At 39.3% G+C, this 20,053-nt stretch overlaps 1 protein-coding gene across 6 annotated transcripts in view; it reads left to right on the top strand.

The window, feature by feature from the left end:
* Positions 1-20,053, top strand: part of PCSK5 (proprotein convertase subtilisin/kexin type 5) — a 434,041-nt gene that overhangs the window by 82,830 nt on the left and 331,158 nt on the right. For all 6 annotated transcript variants that reach the window (XM_058301654.2, XM_071216671.1, XM_058301655.2 and 3 more), the window contains exon 3: positions 1,770-1,883. In XM_058301654.2, the coding sequence (XP_058157637.1) occupies positions 1,770-1,883 (114 nt within the window). The remainder of the gene's footprint in view (positions 1-1,769; positions 1,884-20,053) is intronic.

Raw genomic sequence — 20,053 nt, 5'->3', positions numbered from 1 at the left:
AAAACCATAGAAATTTACTTTTGGCCTCAGTACCTTCATTGCGGTGCATTTTGAACTTGTTAATCAATACCTTAGTGTCCTTTCCCCTCCAGTAATCCTCTAATCAAGTAGGCAAGAGGCATTGTGAAATCTTTACTGGGTAGGTGCATATGGAATCACAGCAGTGGACTGCAAAGCTATCTCCTCCCCATTTTTAATTCTTTTGTGGGGAGTTGGGCTAAATGCTGAACACAACATTTCAGAACATTATGTCAATTATTATTATTAGCTGTTGTCAGAAGAAATCAAACAAAAGAGCATTTAGGAACAAAATGTAGAATGCCACCGAGGCTGATACTGCCTTTAAGATGCTCAGTTGAACGGGAACGTGCGTATTTTTGTTGTTGTTGCTGTCATTATCACATGTTCCAGAATTCTCTCCCATACATCTCCTACCATTAGATTCAATTTCTACCTTAAATTCAAGGTTCTCAGTTATTTTTTTTTAAGCAAAGGCTAGGCGGCTAAATAGTAACACTTTCTCAAACGTAATCTGTTAGAATTTTAAAGCTGTTGAGGAGCTGAGGAAATTGAGTGACTTTTCCAATTTTGTGCCAGAGACAGGCCTAAGGCTTTTGCTTTTCCAATTCCCCAAATAGTCCTTTTTTTCACCACACTATGTTGTAGAAAGCCATTTTAAAAGTTTGATATCCCAGAATGTTTGATTCCAGGACATTTTTCCAATTTGATCCATGACTAGAGTTTTTTTAAAAATTTGATGTATAGTGTAAGATAGGGGTAGTAAACTGTGGCCTACAGGTCAGATCGTGCCTATAGCCTCTTTTTGTACATAAAGTTTTATTGGAGCACGATCACATCTATTCATTTATGTATTGTCTATGCTGCTTTCATGCCACAACAGCAGAGTTGAGTAGCTGCAAAAAAAACCACATGAATGAGAATGCTAAAGTTTATTATCTAGACCTTTAAAGAAAAGTTTGCTGACCCTTAGTGTAAGGCACAGATGAAAAAACTTACATTAAAAATATAATGCTTTCAATTTGTAATAAGTTGTGAGGGAAATATGCCATCTAAAAAAAAGTTAACTGATATTCTACTATGGAACTACTGTGACTAGTAATGGAAGGAATTGTAGCATTGTTGTGGAGAAAGTGGCTATGGTAGTTGCTGAGGGCAGGGAGAGGGAAGAAGAGGTGTGATATGGGGGCACTTTCAGAACTTGGAGTTGTCCTGAATGATATTGCAGGGACAGATCCTGGACATTATATATCCTGCCACAACCCACTGAATAGACTAGGGGAGAGTGTAAACTGCAATATAAACTGTTATCCATGTGGTGCAGCATTGCTCCAAAATGTATTCACCAAATACAATGAATGTGTCTCAATGATGAAAGAGGTTGTTGATGTAGGAGTAGTAGGTGAGGGGGGTGTGGGGTATATGGGAACTCATATTATTTTAATGTAAAATTTGAAAAATAATAATAAAAAGATTGTAGGAAAAAAAAATCCAACAGGAGCTCTCTATATATTCTGTAAAATAAAGTCCGATTTCTGTTTAAAAGTAAAATAAAATAAAAATAAATTAATAAATGAGAACCAGGTTTCTAGAAAATCTCTGAGCTCCTGGAATCAGAGATTCTAGTTGTTAGAATGAAGACTGTGACTTGAACAGTGTTGACTTGAGATGAGAAATGCTCCAGGCTGTCATTTATTTCGTGTTAACCTCATGGAACTTGAACAGTCACCAAATGTCCTTCTTCTTGGCAGGTGGAGTGGATCCAACAGCAAGTAGTAAAAAAACGGACAAAGAGGGATTATGACTTCAGTCGTGCCCAGTCTACTTACTTCAATGATCCCAAGTGGCCAAGCATGTGGTATATGGTAAGCTGGCAGAGGGAGGCTCGCCTGGTCCAGGTCACCAGAGTTGTGCAGGGAATGCCTCCTGGACAGGGAGCACATGAAACAGTGACCAGGAGCTAGTTCCTATTTCAAGGTCTACTGTTTGAGATCCATTAACGGCCTGCGATGCTGTCTAGATCTTTGTTGAACTTAGCTCTTTGGTTCTCAGGAAAAAGAGAAGGGAACATCGATTCACAGAGTGTCTGCTTGAGAACTGACTATGCAGTAGCTTTCTAAATTTGGGGCAGAGATTAGTAAGATATATGAAGGTGCAGACATTCTTTCACCTACTGGTTATAGTGTTCACTTCTTATGCACATTTCCTCCACTTTGAAAGCAGACTCATTAATGGCTACTGGTTCTTGGAAATCACTGAAATGACTTTGCTGGTAATAACCAGACTCTTGACTTAAATCATCTAGCGTGTGCCTTCTCACTTTAGTTAATAGCTTTTAAAACTTAGACTAAAACAAAAAGAGTTGGAAAGTGTTTGGCTTATACTTAGTTCAGTGGTTCAAGCAAAGAATTCTTTCAGGAAGGGATACTTAACAAATTGGAGAGTGATCCACAAGTTCACGTACCTTTGCCTCTTTTAAAAATATGTTTCTCTAGATTGTCTTAGGGTTTCTGTCTTGATCACTGAGAAATTGATTACCATATGTTACTTATTTACTAAAATTGGATAAAATAGACTTTAAATGCAAAACTATTTTAAGAGACAAAGGACTCTATATATTAATAAAAGGGGTAATCTGTCAAGAAGAACAATCATAAATATTTATGCACCCAACCAAGGCGCCCCAAAATACATGAGGCAAACAATGGAAAAACAAACAAAGGGGAGAAACAGATGCCTCTACAAATTATAGTGGGCGACTTTAATACACCATTATCACCATTAGATAGAACATCTCAGCAGAGGGTTAGTAAAGAAACAAAGACCTTGAGTAATATGTTAGAGGATCTAGACCTAATAGACATACACAGCACATTACTCACCCAAATACAGTAGGATATAAATTCTTCTCAATACATTCTTAAACAATCAGTGGGTCAAAGAGGAAATTGCAAGAGAAATAAGTAACCACCTTTTTTTTTTTAATTTAAAAAATTTATTATTTGTCTCTGTTACAAGTCACTCATTAACAATTATAATAACAATTTATCTGCTTTGTTGTGTGGTTACACTCCCCCTCCATTTTTGTTCCTTCCTCAGTCTTGAGGTCAATGTGTACTCTAGGCGGAAGAGGTATTATGGGGCAGCGGAATGGAATTGTTTCGCTTGCAGTTGAAGATATTCCTTGTTTTTGGGGTGGGGCTGGTCCGTCCTCATTGCATAGTTGGTTGTCCAGGGCAGACCCGAAGAACTGGAATAAAGGAGTTAACTATATATCTGCTAGGTTTCAGGGATCAACTGGCATATGAACAACCTGAAGAGTTTTAGTCTCCAAGAACTATATTTAACAGGTAAATTGAAAATTGTAGGTTTCAGATAAAAGGAGTAGAAGAATTGTGATTAGGGAATTTATAAATGGGGTATCTATGTTATGTTGGAGAAATAGATTTACATATATTCCCAGATATGGGCCACTGAGGGGGTGTTGATTTCATTAAGCCGTGTGGCTTGTCTATGCTACCTGGCCTTCGCTAGGCTCCTCAGGAGCATTTTTGTTTGAAGTTTTGTGGCAGTTCGTAATGTCTGGCTGAGGTCTGTATAAGTGTAACCTCTGGAATGACCTCCCAGCTCACTTTGAAATCTCTTAGCCATAAAAACTCTATTTTATTTAGTATTTCCCCCATTTGATTACGTTCTTTCTCCAAATGCATTGCTGATTTGCACATGTTTATAATCCTCAGTGCCAAGGAGACTCATCCTTGCGAGTCATGTCCCACATCAGGGGTGGGGGTGAGGTAGTGAGTTTATTTGCAGAGTTTGGCTTAGAGAGAGAGGCCACGTTTAAGTAACAGGGAGGTTTTTGTGAAGTATCTTATCCTTAACCATGAAATCCATATATTACAAATTTTCCCTGTTACCTGTAAAAAGTCCTTTTTCCTTTCCCTTCCTCAGAAATTTTTTTTGCTATTTAATACCAGCGTACTTTTTTCTATACTACTTTTATTTATTTATTTTTTTGCAATCTTTCTTCCTACCTCTCTACAAAGTGTCTCCTAATGGAAGAAAGAACAGTCTGTAGCATTTCCCATGCCTGCCTCACATTTCCTGCCTCCTTGCCTTTCAAGGCCTCTATCCTCGTCCTGCCTTCTCAGGTCAGGGCTCTCCCATCCTTCAGAACCTACACCCAGTGTTGACTGCTGCAGAAAGTCTTCCCTGTGTCCTCATCTGTCTTCAGATTTCCTGGACCCTCTGTTCCTCTGGACCCTCTGTTCCTCTGCTTATGGTTTCCATTGCTTGGCACTGTGTATTACAGTTATTAATATTGATTTCAGTATCCTCTATTAGACTGGGGAACCCTTGAAGATAGGGTCTGCATCTTGATTCCTCCCTATATCCCCTGAAGACCCTAACCCAGCACTTGGCAATACCAGGAATGTGTGCTTATTTGGAGATTGGGTGAATGTGGCTCCTGTTTCTCCCAATTTCCTTTTATGGTCTCATCCATAAGTGAAATTTTGTGGAAATGTTTTGGACCCCAAACAGAATTTTACCCGTAAGTCTCTCAATGTACAGAAAAAAGGAGCCATAAAGCTAAGTTCAAAGGGAGGTGGGAGTCTAAACACTACTTGAATAGGAATCACCAGAGGGCTTATTAACTGTAAGACCAAGAAAGGATAAATCACAAGGGAAAGCATTATAGTGAGTGTTGGCAGGAGCTAAGGAGATTTGTCTGAGCTGACAAAATGATAAGAATATAATGGCATTGGGCTGGAAGAGGGGGCAGGGAAGGAGACCCTCTGTCTTAACATTTCTTCTTGCAGAAAAGAGCCAAATTGCTGTCTGCACACCTCCCACTGGAGGGTGGAAATGTGCTCTAGCTTGCCCTGCTTCCTCTCATCACTCTAGCAGGACAGGCTGGTCTCTAATTTTAGGAACCATGGCTAAAGGCTTGGTACGTAAGATTTCATTGCTTATGTAGTGAGATCCTTCACTTGGAAGAACCATTGCTAGTTCACTGCAACTCCTCTTTCTCATTATTAGAAAAGGTTGAGGGAAGATCTTTTATTTCCTGTTTTTCAACACATTGTTAAATAATAATTCAAACAGCTAACATTTACTCAAACTTACCATGTGACAGGCAATGTGCTAAGTACTTTATAAATGTTTTTCTAATATAGTGTTAGCAAAAGTCTGAGTTACTATTGGCCCCACTAGAAGCTAGAGAATCTGGGGCTCAAAGTTTAGGTAGTTTGCCAAAGATAACTCCCTTGAAAATGGTTCAGCAGAGAGGGAAAACCAGAGTCCACAGGAATCACATGACGTTCTATGCCCACGCTTCTGGTTAGAAGCACTGAGACGAGGAGAACACTATTCCTGCCCCCCCAGGATCTTCTAATCTAACAGCAGAGAAATGACTAAAACAAAAGCAGAATGGTGGGTACCATGGAGGAGGAACCACAAATCAAGGGAACAGCCAAGGAGCTTCAAAGATTCCTATTAAATAATTACTTTTCCCTTAACAAAAGGGATGGGAAATAGGTTACACACCCGAGGCTTCTCTGTCAGGAGTTGTATGACAGAATGGAAGTTAGGACCCTCACATCTGCAGACCTGCACTTAAAGTCCCAGTCCATCAGTTATTGTGTCTATGATTCAATTATGCGAACCCTCCAACTACAAAAAGTAGCTAGCTCTTACATAGGAGCCATCTGTTGCTGCATAACAAATCACCACAGAATTTAGTTTTTAAAACAATTGTCCCTCAGGTTCTGTGGGACAGGAATTCAAACAGGGTGCAGCAGAGATGAGTTTTCTCTGCTTTGTGATGTCCGGGGCCTCCGCTGGAAGACTCAGGCTTGACTGGAGCTGGAGGATCCACTCCCAAGGTGGCTGCCAAGTTGGGGCTGGCAGATTGGTTCCTCTTCACGTGGGCATCTCTGTAGTGCTGCTTGAGTGGCCACTTCATGTGGTGTCTGGCTTTACCAAGAGATGGTGTTGAAAATGGCAAGTCTTCATGACCTAGACTCAGAAGTCACAAACAGTTCCTTCTTTAGTTTTTTGTTGGTCACAGGTGTTAGCCCTGATTCAGTGTGAGAGGGGGACCTACAAAAGGCTGGGTATACTAGGAGGTGAGGTTCATTGGGAGCCACCTTGGAGGTTGGCTGCCATGATTAAAGAAAATGTCACATGAGAAGCCTTTAGGACAATGCCTGAAAAGCCTCAATAAATCATAATTGTTATTATTATTCTTTGCTTCCTTAATTACAATTCATGCTGCTTCCTTTTTAATCTATTATTTAAATTGCTACTAGTCAAGGAAGGATGGGTTCGCAAGTCTAGTGGGCATTCTTCAGAGTCCTCTTGGGGACAATGACACAGCTGAGGCAAGGTGCTGATTTCCATCCTCTTCCTTTTGCTGAGCCCTGACCCTGCTGCAGTGTTTTTGAAGGTTGCTTGGCAAGCTTCCATAGGGTCCTGCCTCCAGCTCGTTAGCCCAGGCCCGTCCCTGTCCTTCCACATTTATCACAGAAGAATGGAGATTAAAGAATGGCATGAAGTGTGCCTGCATGTCTCTTTTAATTAATTTAAAAGCTTTGCCCATGTCACTCCTCCCCTTGGAAACTGGTGTGTGAAACCATTATGTCTAGCCTTGAGGCTTGGAAAATATATTCAAGGAAATGTTCATTTACAAGAGTTTGTTATGGAGAAGATGGCTGTGTAATTACTCTTCCGTCTTGAAATACTGCGTTCAGGTTTCCCGGCCAAATCCTAGAAATACAACTGTACTGATGAACTTTGCCTGCATCTACTCTTTGTCAGATATGATGCCAAGCACTGAGGGTTTAGTAAAACATGATGTGTGCTTCCTGAGAAGATCAGTAAAGCTGGGGGAAAATATAAGCAACAACTAAAGCATGCTGGGCAGGCAACTTCCCCCTGAAATTTTCCCTGGGGTCATATGTACCCATCCAGCCACTGTTCTTGGGGCATTGGGCCATCATGCTTGCTTGCTGGTTTGCTGCTTTCATTAGAATTTCCTAAGTAGCTTTTAAAACATATCAAAGCTTGGACCCCACCATCAGAGATTGTTATGCCTTGGTATATAATGGGGCACAGGTAGTGGTATTTCAAAGCACCCTGGACACGTCTAATGTTCTGCCAGGATGGAGAACCACTGCATTCACCTGCTCCTTGAAACCAGACAACCTATATTATTCAGTGCCCACTACTGGTATCTGATAAGTGCTCAATAAAATGCTAATTGAGTAAGCGCATGAGCAAATAGGAACAAAAGTGAGTCTGTGATAATCTCCATAGTAGAGAAAATAATTGCTCGTAGGTGTTGAATGCTTACTTTGTGTCGGGCATTTTGCCAAACTTTTACGTGGTTAATCTTACCACTGACCCAGTGAGCTAGGGACCATTATTATCTTCATTTTATAGGTAAAGAAATAAAAGCACAGAAAAGCTAAGTCACCTCCTTAAGAGCACACCGTTTTCTAGGGGCAGACCCTGGTAAATAGACTTAGTGTGTTCACTACAACCCCAGAGGCCTAGGCAGGCAACTATTGCAGGTCTCAAACTGGCAGGCATCAGAATCACCTGGAGGGCTTTTAAAACACAGACTGCTGCTCCCCCCTCCTCTCTCCAGTGTTTTTGATTCCCTAGGTCTGGGTTAGAGTCTAGAATTTGCATTTCTAACAAATTCCCATTGGATGCCGATGCTGGGAGTGCAGGGCCTCCTTGGAGAACCACTGCTCAGCAAGCTTCAAACAAGAGGTTGTGTGAGCACCCTGTGCTCCAGTTATCAGCTAGAGGAAGAGGGCTTTTTATAACTTTACGAACTTTAACTCATCAGTTTACCTTGTGTTTCTTGATCTTATACCTGTTTCTTACTCACAAAAGTGTTCTATTTGGGAAGCTGGCAGCTTTAATATGGGAAGATATTTTCACTTTACTTTTATTGAAAATAATCTTGGCTTTTATATGCTTTAAGATGCTCTAGAGGTAAAGAATAGCAGATGGGAAAGGTTGCCAGGCTTTGGCCGAGTCTTTGGGAGCTTGGTATAAAATAAATGGTTTCAATGTACCCAACTTGCAAAATGGACCATTTTTTACACTACTAAAGACAATTCAATTCAATTCAATTCAATTCTAGAGATACCAGAACAACTCCTCGAGAGTGTGGGAATGTCGATTGAGCAAATTGAGGGAGTTAAATATTTTTAAGTTTATTATAAAATATTTAAGACATATAAACAGTTTAAAGAGTATTACAAATGCCACCCACCCCCTAGTAAGAAATAGAATATTATTTATGTAGTTGAAGCTCCTGCAGACCCCATCTTTATAGTACCCCTCCTCCCCTAGCAGATGCTGACTTTGAAATACATTGTGGGGAATCTCGCTTGTTGGCAGGATGGCTTCTCTTTATGGGAGGGGTTATTCAATTTATAATAGATTTCAGTATTTTAAAAAATCATTGTAAAACACATTCAGACATGGAAGTTAACACTTGGGCTGTTCTGAATTGTCCTGAAAAGATAATTTGGATATTAAATTTGGGTTGAAAATATGTTTAATAGAAAAACTCTTTTATTCCTATGGTAATGTAAATATATTACTGATTAAGGAAATTGCTGTAGCATTGGACAGTATTTCTTGTCTAACTTAAGAACTAATAATGATTTTCAAGAAGCCCATATTGAATAACTTAAAAAAAATTCTTCTGCCTTAGGGGAAGCAAGCTCAATTCAAAAGAGGAAAATAAAGAAGAACTGGTGAAATCTTGCTATGTGACCCTCAGCCTCCAGTAGTTAGCATAATTGGTATTTTTAACTCATTGTCTTAGTTAAGTACAGTAGAATTTTTTTGTGATGAGTACTGGGTGGTCTATTTAATGCATTATTTATGCATTTTTTATAAGTCAGACTGCAATGAATGGTCTCACTTTTGATATACTCCCTCAGATTTCATGAAATCTCCCTGGGTGGTTTTTCTAAGGAAAAAATTCATATTTGCTGATGAGCAAAGTAAAAATTAGCTGATTTCGGCTATGCATGTGGGGCATATCTGCCAAGAACAATGAACTAGCTGGGATAGTAATTGTGAAAAATGATTTTAAGCCACTTGGGTCTCTCTCAGCCAACTGGATGGTGTTTGGTACGCCAAGAGTGTGAGGCATTGCTGTTTCTGTGTTTGGCACACATTTTCCTAATGATTTATACTGTCATTTGAGTCTAATAAAATCTGGTGGAGTATGTGGCATTATTATCCTGGCAGCTTGAAAATTATCCCTTTAAAGCACCGCATTTAGCTGTTTTAATTGAAAATGCAACATGGTGGAAATCTGTAACCATGTGGCACATCCTGATGCAAGCAGGAGGCCTTATAGGAAAGGACAGCCTCCAGCCAGGGCAGCAGATGATGCTCGGTAGGAACTACTGGGAGGTGAGACATGGGTTTAGTGAAGTAGCGTTTGCCACTAGGTAGTTCTGTAACTTGTAGAAAGGTACTTTACCTTTCTCAACCTTAGCCCATCTGAAAAAATGAGGAGTCTAAGCTAGATATTTTCCTAGGCTCATTCCTATTTAAACTTCCTCATGGCAAGTTCTACTGGATGTTAAATCTAGAGAGACACTTCATTCCAAATACCTTTGATGGACCTATGTCTTGACCTCTATCGCAGACCGACTCCATGAGCCCCAGACTGCTATTAGTCATGCTTTCTTTATATTACAGTTCAAATTCAACATGTTTCCTGTCTTAGGGAGGGTCCCCAAGACCACCCCCAGATTCTGTGATTCACCAAGAAGACTCACAGGACTAAGCACATGGTCTTACTCATGGCTATGATTTATTACAGAAAAAGGATACCAGTAAAAATGAGCAAAAGTAAAAGGCACATGGGTTGAAGTCTGAGGGATACCGGGCATAAACTTCCAAGAGTCCTCTCCCTGTGGAATCACACAGAATGTGCTTAATTCCCCCAACAATGAATTGAGGCAGCATGTGTGAAATTTTGTATGCCAGGGAAACTCATTAGAGGCTCAGGGCCCAGGATCTTTACTGGGGACTGACCCAGTAGGTACCCTCTGCCTAGCATACACCAAATTCCAGACTCCCAGGAGGAGATCAAATGCACAGCGTAAACCATATTACTTATACAAACAGTTAAGAAAAGTGAGCTGCTGTTATCAGGAAATGGTAGAAATACTCCCAAAATCCAAATTCCCAGATGCCAGCCAAGGACCAACCTTGAAGCAAACTTTTCTAAGGATAGCAGTCTCAGGCCTGGTATGAGGACTCTTTCTGCACATCCCTAAACCGAATCAAAGCAATTTCATGATCTTTTCCCTCCCCCCCCACCCCCATTTGCCGTTTTCTTCTGTTCCTTCTCTCGATGAGAAGATAGAAACCTGGATTTCATCATTGACTACCCTCAAAAGCCAATCCAACACCACCAAGTCAAGACCATGTTACATCCTAATTATCTCTTGAATCAGTCGCCATCTCTTTCCCCCTCACCACCGCCCTAGTCTAAGCCAACATACTTTCTTGACTAGACTATTGCGATAGCTATTTATCTGCCTCCCTATTTTTACTTTTGAGCTGTTCCAATCTATTCTATATATTGCAGCCAGAATCAACCAACTAAAGAAAACATCTCCCCATTTAATCACTTCCCTTTGCTTAACCATTGAATGGCTTCCCATTGCAATGGAATAAAGGCTTCAATCCAAATCAGTCCTCCAAGGCCTCCCTTTGTTTGCCTACAGCCCGTCTCTCCACATAGATTGACATAATAAATACATTGCATTGATTTCTGCCACGCTTCCTGCTCTCAGCCCCACAAGTATTACTTTTCTTCCTAGTCACACCGAGCTGCTTCTCTCCACAGAGCTGCCCCTCTTCTGTCTGCATACGCCTCCCCTGCTCATTTGCCTCATTAATTCTAACACTTCCTTGAGATTCCAGTCACTTCTTTAGCCCTCCTTGAATAGCCAAACCCCTGTTATTTCCCATAACCATGCACGTCCTCTTTTGTAGCACTTAAACACAGTTAAAATCTTTCTTCTGAGTGTGTAATTTTGCAATAACTATTTCTCTTATTGGACAATAAATTCTGTGGGGGAGGTGTAACTGGGTTTTGTCTAGGTTCTTGACTATGCTGCAGAAATGAATTTTCAAGAGCATGTCAGGTGAGTTAGACCAGTAATTTATGAGGGTAGGGAGGGAAATGGGAGAAAATAACAGATCAGGGGTCCCAGGTAGAGAGGAAGGGGCTGAAAAGTGATAAAGCGGGCTGATTCACAGACTACAATTCCCCATTATAGATTATAAATGCCCAGCTTTTACTTGCATGTTATCCATATGGGGGTACACGGTGAGAGCAGAGCATAGACGAAAGGAATAGGGCAGGAACTGGCACTGGGACAGGGCAAAGGCAAGAGAGCAAGAGGTCTTTGTGCTTGCTTTTTAAACCATTAATTATTCTGCCTCTTTGCTAATGGCAGGGGAAGAGTTCCAGCTGTTTGCAGTTTTGATTGATGACCCCACCCATCAATCCCCCAGGACCACCCAATGATAAAGTCCTTTGGGACTATCCGGAACTTCTCCTGGCTTGGGGAGGAAGCCTTGTTCTGAATGGCAGAATCTTGTGGGAGGGGTCTTCCAGCAGCCACCTTGGGGATATCGATTTCCACATGGACTCTCTGCCAGGTTCCAGATCCATCTGTTGATTCCCTATCTTACCTGGCTTCATTGGGAACCATAAAAATCTTTGCCGTCATTGACTCCTCAGTGCCTCACACGTTCCTGATACATAATTGGCCCCTGTGAATATCTGTTGAATGAATGAGTGTATCACTGAAGCATGAATGAGTACAAGATTAATGTTTGTATTGTACTGTATTTTTGGTTTATATTAAGTTCTGTAAACTTCTAGTAAAATAGGTATTTTACGATATGCTTATTAGAAGAAATTTTGTCTTGTTTTACCTAGGAGTGATTTTTCTGATTTCCTGAATTTGTTGTAGTGTTTCTAACGTGTCATCATGTGGTCCTGTACGTGCTATGTTTACAACTGCCCTCTGTCTCCTCTAGTCACAGTGGACTTTTTCTTTGACTTGGACCTATAGGCTAAAAGGAGCTCTACTCTTTTAATAGCTGCAAATGTTGGTATCTTCCTAACAAGATACATACATATATATTTACATACACACACACACACATACACGTACCTCTTTAAACTTGTTCTCTTCCCAGTGATGGATAACTTCTTTGGATAGCGAAAGACATATAATTTGATGATAGTCTCTACCATTTTCTCCATCCTTTAGAATTTCTTTTATCATAGATGGTAATCATAATTTTCTATGGTTAGGAAGATTAACACCTTCTATGGCATTTTGAAAATCTACATTACTTTCCAATTTAAACCTTGATATTCTCAAATAAGGTAATGGGGGTAGCAAACAGGTGAAAGGCTGGTTTGGAATAATAGTCCTCCCCCTTTAAAAAATTGTGGGCCACTAAATCAACAAATTAACACCAAGTGAAAATATGGATAATTATTCATCCCAAGGAAAGATAAATCTTGGATCCCAGGTGTAGTCCATTTTATTCCACAACCTGGGAAATGCCAACTGAATCCAAGTTCCTAAGGGGCAGGTTTTCATTCATGCATGAATTCATTCATTCATATTCAGCAAAGATTATTTCTCAGCATCTACAGTGTTCCAGACACTGAGGATAAAATGGTAAACAAGGTAACCATGGTGCCATCCTTAATGACGCTTAACAGGAACATTTTATGGATAAGAGTGGATAATTTGGTCAGTTTGCCTAATCAGTTGAGGCTGATCCAGAGAGTGTCCAGAACCTTAATTAGTACTTGCTGATTTACTCATGATGATTATGATGATGGTGATTTTATTGTCCAAGGATGATGCACATAATGGAAATGGGTATGTTAGGAGTGTAAGTTAACCTATAAAGAACTAGTCAAAGTACTTCTAGAAAAAGCCAATAATTAAAGATCCACTCAGGAAAAATCACTTCAGATAACAGCCATTCCTATGTGGTGCAGATGATTACAATCATTTATGAATTTCCTTGGGAAAAATACAGCCTTTTCCTCTGGTAATATATCTTCTCAGCTTTGCCCTCAAAGAGTTTACTGTGTGGGTAGTCTGTCCCTCTGGGCCCCACTCTACAGTGATGAATAATTTCTTAACATAAACAAAGTTGTTTTTATCAAGATGTTAACCAAGATTTTTATTTAATTAGTAACTCACATTTTATTAGAGAGCAGATAGCAGTGACCCTTGAGCTCACTTAATCTCATCTGTGTTGACTTTCTGAACATGTTGATTCAAATTCTTTTATCAGACAGTGTCTCTGAATTTTCCATTTTTCCTTTACTTTTTACCTGCTAGTGGAAGTAGTTATAGTGTTGAACAAAGCACATTTTTGGATGATTTTAACCCATCTATCTGTCAGTAAATAGGTTGCTCTTAGTAAGTGCTTAATAAGTATTTGCTGATATGAAGTGGAGAGTCAGTCGATTAAACTTTATCATTTTCCAAATTCCCAGAGCCTGAACTTGGCTATTTTTAAAGGGTGATGATGCCTTCAGATGTACTGTGCTGAGAATTCTTAAATATTTTGAGACCGGGATGTCTAGAATGCTACTTACCTTTAATTTGGTTGGGAGTAAAGTTAGCCAGGGTATTGATGGGGTAAGAAGAGTGATTCTTAGCAATCCAGTGATGAGAAAAGTTAGAAAGAAAATGCTTAATTTGCCTGGGGAGGAGAAAGTAATAACCATTTTCAAATAGAATGCACATGCAGATTAATGTGCTCTTTTAACTTTTTCAAATGTAACAAAATCCTTGGTGGACTACCTCAGTCTAAGGATTCTAGGCTGGTGATGGATAGTCCAATATATAAATGGTACAAGCTAAAAGAGTTGCTGCATAGCAGATGAAGTCAAATTATAGTGAGAAGTAGAATAAAATTTTAATTTATAGAAACAGGAATTAATTACTTAATTGCCTAAGTCAGAATCAAAATTGGGTTCATAATGCAGAAGTGTTATTCTTGATGGTAGGTGATATGGGACAGAGTCAAGAATGCATTCACTAAGTATTTTTTCATTGAGTTGAAAGAGAGCAATCTTATGAGAAACCTGATCTCTGCCTTTATGCTAAGGAAAAGCAGTCCGTTTGTCTGTATACTGTCCTTCAAATCTTCGGTGCACGATTTGAAAGACCTGGAAAAACTGTAGTTTTCATTTTGTTTTCTTTCTGACTTAGTTTCCTGGTGGGTTTTACTAAAATAAGTTTGAGTTTTAACCCTTGTAAAAAGCCTCCTGGTTTGGAAGTGCTGATCCAGACATACTAAATTATCATGTCTGAAGCAAAGCAAAGAAAATTATGCCCAGGTAGAATAGGACTATGTTCTCCTAATGATCACTTTGCATGGTTTCCTTGAAACATAGTGTCAATTAGTGTCTCAAGAAAATGGTATTTGGGTTTGTTGTTAGTGATAGAGAAATCATTCTTATATTTCAGTGTACTAAAAAGAGATGCAGCAGGACTCAGAGCAGTAGTAAGTATAGCAGGTAGTCGATACACATAATTTTTTTTAACTCATTCTTATTTTGCTGAAATATTTTATATGCCCCTTCACCTTTCTCTCCCATTCTGTGCTCTCTCCCATTTCCTTCCCTTTCATGTCAATGTATATTAAACAAACACAGAAAACAAATGCTGTGCATGTCGTTGTATTCTGTGCTTACTTTGAATCAGGCAGTCTTTAAAAAGAGGATATGGAGGGGGTGGAGTAGCTCTTAGACCACCAAGTTATAATGGGCTGGAAGTGTAACTTAATTCCACCCCTCACCTCATACACAATACCCACTTTGGATATTTTCAGTAGCAAGAAATGGTTTCTATTCAGTAGTCCTTCCTGCAGTGAATAATTCCATTCAAAATCCCCTTTCTTGCATTTCTGAGACACTTGCTTCCCTGTCACTCCACACATTCTCCCTGGTCAGTATTGCAGGGGTGGGGATTATGTAAGTTACACCCGACTCCTGTTTCACATGCTCACACTGCAAACAGTGCAGACAGTTGTGGGAAGTTTTAAGTGGAAACAGAAGTAATGAGAATAATACAAGTAACACCCATGTCACCATCACAACTTCAACATTATGAACATGTCAGTATTCTCCATTTATACCTTCCTACTGCCTCCACTGCTCTGACTGTATTAAAGCAAATCCCACACTTCATTTTATTTCATTTCCATGAATATTTTAGTATATATCTCTGTAAGAATGATCTTACCATAATAAGACCAAATCATCATCAGATTTAAACAATAAGAAATACTTTATTTATGTTATCCTATATTCAGTCAGTTTTCAAATTTTCCCCTTTGTCTCATAATATTTTCTTTGTAATTTGTTTGGCTTCATATCCAAATGAGCTCCATATATTGTCATAGGTTGATAAAACCCTTAAAAATCTTTTTTTTTCCCCCATTGAAACACAAGCTGCTACTGGTGTAACTTTATTTCAAAGCTTAGTAGTATACAACTGTGGGAATGCAAATGGGGCAAAATGATAAACATGAAACTTCAGCAGGTCCCCAACACCTCAACCGTTCTCCTGCCTAAATGGTACCCAGGTTATTTACATATACACTATGCATAAAAGGAAAGTGATTTTTTTTGTGTGTAACATAACACAGGATGTTTAAATGGGAAGCACATAGACAGTTTTTCACTTGACCTTGACAGATATCAACAGTATTAATAGAGAATTGTGCAATAAAAATTGTTTTTATATAATTCACTATGATTTATAAAATGTAATACATTCATCTCATTTGATCTACATAGCAAGACTGTCAAGAAGCAAAGTCAAATATCTGTACCTGGTATGATCTTCTCCATGAATTCTAGGCATAATTATAGTGTAACACTTCTGTATGTGGTTGGACACTGAAGACTGTAATCTTAGAATAAGCTGGGTCAATCTGCTGGCACAGAAAGGAAGAATCATTCTCCCTCACGGGACTTCCTTGGCCTCTTCTGAAGCCTGAATCAATAGGCAGCATTTCATAGAAGGAGCAGCAGTATCAGGCAGCATGGGAGGCACCAGCACTCCAGAGCTCACATTGGTGGAAATAAGCTGTACAGAAATGCCAGTATTCTTGTTCCATTATTTGTTATGGAATACCGTGTAATTTCCTAACGGTTGGGAGAAAAAGGGTGGAGAAACTGAAAAATGGTGTGCTAGATTGAACTTACAAGCATTTTCTTAAATCTCTTTTTGCTGAGTAGGTCCCCTCCACTTCTTTCCTTTGAAAATCTTTAGTTGAAGAATCTAAGTTATTTATCTCAAAGAGCTTCATGTGGTCTGCCTTTTGCTGATTGCATTCCCATGAGGTCATTTAGGATGCCCTGTTCCTGATACCAATAATTTGGTAGTAAGAACTAAACACTCAATCAGATTTCAACATCACTTTTAATTTTGAGGGGGTGAAGGCAAGCCTACTACCTATTTGGTGGTTTGTGCTTCCATCAGGAGGTGAAAAATAAATGTCTTTAATTCATTAGGGTTTGCAAAATGGTGATATTTTCTTTCTCTAATTCCTTCTTCATTTATTGGTTGGGATACTTTTATAAATAGAAACTTCTTGTCAGTTATTTTATTACCTGGGTTACATTTTCTATAGAAAGGCAGGATTGATGCTCAATTCTTTCATTTGAATTACTAGGCATTAACCTCTTTACCATCCACCAAGGACCACCAATGAGATTTTTTCCTAGTATCATTATGAATTCATTCATCTAAACATATTTGATGTGTTTCATTTCATTGAAGTTACACACTTTATTCTTGCTTACATTGTACCATCTTTGGCCAGTGAGAGCCTCCTCAAGCTATTTTGCCTCCTATGTCATTTTTTTTTTTAGGAGGCACCAGAGTTTGAACCTAGGACCTTGTATGTGGGAAGCAGATACTCAACCACTGAGCCACACCTGCTCCCTGCTCCTATATCATATTTTTAAAGGTTTATTTTATTTATCTATCCCCTCCACCACCACCACCCCCCCCCCCCCCCCCCCCCGTTGTTTGCACTGGCTATCTGCTCTCTGTGTCTTTTTGTCTTCTTTTTTAAGAGGCACTAGAAACTGAACCCAGGACCTCCCATGTGGGAGGTACCCAATCACTTAAGCCACATCTGCTCCCTGCTTTTTGTGTCTTTCCTTGTGTTTCCTTGTTGTGTGAGCTTGTTGCATCAGCTTGCCACACTAGCTTGCTGTCTTGCTCGTCTTCTTTAGGAGGGACAGGGAACTGAACCTGACCTCCCTTGTGGTAGGTGGGTGCCCAACTGCTTGAGCCACATCCACTTCCCTCATATATCTTTTTGATATGACCGCACTATTCTTTTCTGGTGTGAAAGGACATTCCAAACTCATTATGCCCCAGACCAGAAGTCAGCCATTTCTCCAAAGACTCCTTTTTAAAGAAATTGATAGAGACCACAATGTAAGTACTGATATTCTCAGTGTTATTGGGCTAATTCAGGGGTTCTTAACCATTCTTATTCCTTGGACCCCTTACTAAGTCCACACTATACTGTGTATTATTTAATAAATACATCATACCTGCACCAGTACGTCCCCACAAGAATAACGTAGTTTCTTTTTTTTGAATTTCGATTCAAGCTCACAGACCCCTTATTAAGAACCCCTGGGCTAGTTATTGTTTTTAGGCCTTTTCTGTGAACAGAGTTAGTAATATGCATTTTTATGTATAAACTTCATCATTTATACAGATATTCAATTTAAGTCCATTTCTACAGGATTTTAATTTAACCTCATCATTTTTACATCTGTATCATTTACCCACACTGAAAATCCTCTTTCAATGATACCAGTATAATTACTCATTGGTTTTATTTTGCACAATAAACATCACAATCTCAGAATAATTACACTAGTACTACCATCAGCACTATGATGAAAAATTTAAAATCAATACAGTTCTTTTTGTCTGTAAAAATATATCCCATATATATCAGATAATCAAATGACCTGTGTGAAATTACTTGGAAATTTTCTTTCTCTGCAAACACTTTATAATAGCTGTCTTACCACCAAGAATAACCATTCAGTTCCTCCAAAAATTGTTTATATAACATATTATATGGCTTTAAGTCTATTTTGCCGTCATAGGTTTTTTTCCCAACAGGCTTTAGTTTTTATTTTCTCTGGACTGTCATTGGAAGGTTAGAAAAGATTACAGAGGCATGCATTGTACTAGCTTATGCAGGCAATAGATGGAAGGTAAAAAAATCCATCTGTCCTAGAAATAAATATTCTATTTTGAAGGGATGAAATTAACTCCACTAGGTCTATGCACAGCAGTGTATAATTATTTACCCTAATGTGCCTACTTAAAAGAAGTGTGCTATACTTGCCATTCTTTATTAATTTGAAAGATGAGGTAATATAGGTGTAAAAAACATTTCTAATTGTAAAAGTTTGTCCGTGAAAATGAAAGATTAAAGAGATCTGTAAAGATCAAACCTGATTCATTCTGGACAGAGAAAGGCAATGTACAGTGAACACATCATTTAAACCAGTTGTAGATGCTAATGAGCATTGAATTAGTTCTATCCTCCCAGGAATTAAAAACTAGGAGTTACTACAGACTGTTCAATAAAAGCATTAATTCAGTGTGTAACAAAAGGGAAAATGAAGGAAAGCAAAAAGAATTGTAAGTTCCACAGTAAAAAAAGTAAATTGTAATGATTTTTTTCATTCAAAGACATTTATTGATCTCCTATGTATTAGGTATGATTCAACCTGCTAGGATACAAATATGAAAAGGTTATGTAGTCTGCTCACTAGCAGATCATAGTCAAGCTGAGAAACAAATAACTTTATGTAATATACTAACAGTATAGTACGGGCATGCATGCAAAGTACTGTTAAATCCCTGCAAGAATATTTAAGCATTGTGACCTTGAGTTGTAGTCTCTGGTTTGATTATATGAACCTCAAATTCCTAATGTGGGAATAGACATATGTTACACATTAAAATTAAATGATGACCTCCTGACTCTTTTTGGAGACTCTTAGCCATATAAACTCATTTGTCCTTTCTGTTTCCCCCTTTTATTCAAGGTCAAAAAGCAGTTTTTAACACCTGATATTACATGTAGGCTGAGATTTCTGCTGGTCTGAGTTGACCCTTTTATTCAAGGTCTTTTTCTAGTTACATCATCAGCTGGTGCTTAATAGTAATCCCTCCGTACCAGGGAGGCTCATCCCCAGGAGTCATGTACCATGCTGGGAGGGTGGGGGAAGGTAATGCATTTACATGCTGAGTTTCGCTTAGAGAGTGGCCATGTTTGAGCAGCATGGAGGCTCTCAGGAGCTAACTCTTAGGCACCCTGCAGCTCTAGGCCTAGTTCATATTTCAGGCGCACAGGCTCATAAGCATAGTCATCAGTATCAAGGGCTCATTGTTGGACCATCCTTCTTTATTGGTCTTTGCCATTGCACTTGTTGATATTCCATTGGGGAATGTGATAGAGCTCCCCTGGCTAGGAACTCAGCACTCTCTTAGTTGTCGTTTTTAACTGTAACCACTATGAAAATATCCAAACATTTTTATGTATCCTGTATAGATGCCATGGAGAACTCCCTCCCAACCATGTGCCCCCCCCCCCATCAATAACACCCCACACCAGTGTTCCTCCCCTGCCATAGTTGAACCTCTCTTGTGGTCCAAACTTCTTCAACCTCAGCATGGTCCCAGAGATAGCCAAAGTAGATACAATCCCAGGTACTGGTTCTTCTGAGGGCTACAGAGACCCACAGGTTCTATGGTCATGGAAGATGGCTCTGGAGTTCAGGGCCATGTCAGTTGGCCCTACTTTGGAGTTTGTGTTCCTGAGTGTGATGGAGTTGGACTCAGATGTGACCTTTCTACACATGCCTCTTCTG

This window comes from Dasypus novemcinctus, chromosome 8, assembly GCF_030445035.2.
Source record: "Dasypus novemcinctus isolate mDasNov1 chromosome 8, mDasNov1.1.hap2, whole genome shotgun sequence".
Lineage (NCBI taxonomy): Eukaryota > Metazoa > Chordata > Mammalia > Cingulata > Dasypodidae > Dasypus > Dasypus novemcinctus.
Note: the sequence above shows the minus strand (reverse complement) of the source record. Positions and strands in the feature narration are given on the sequence as shown.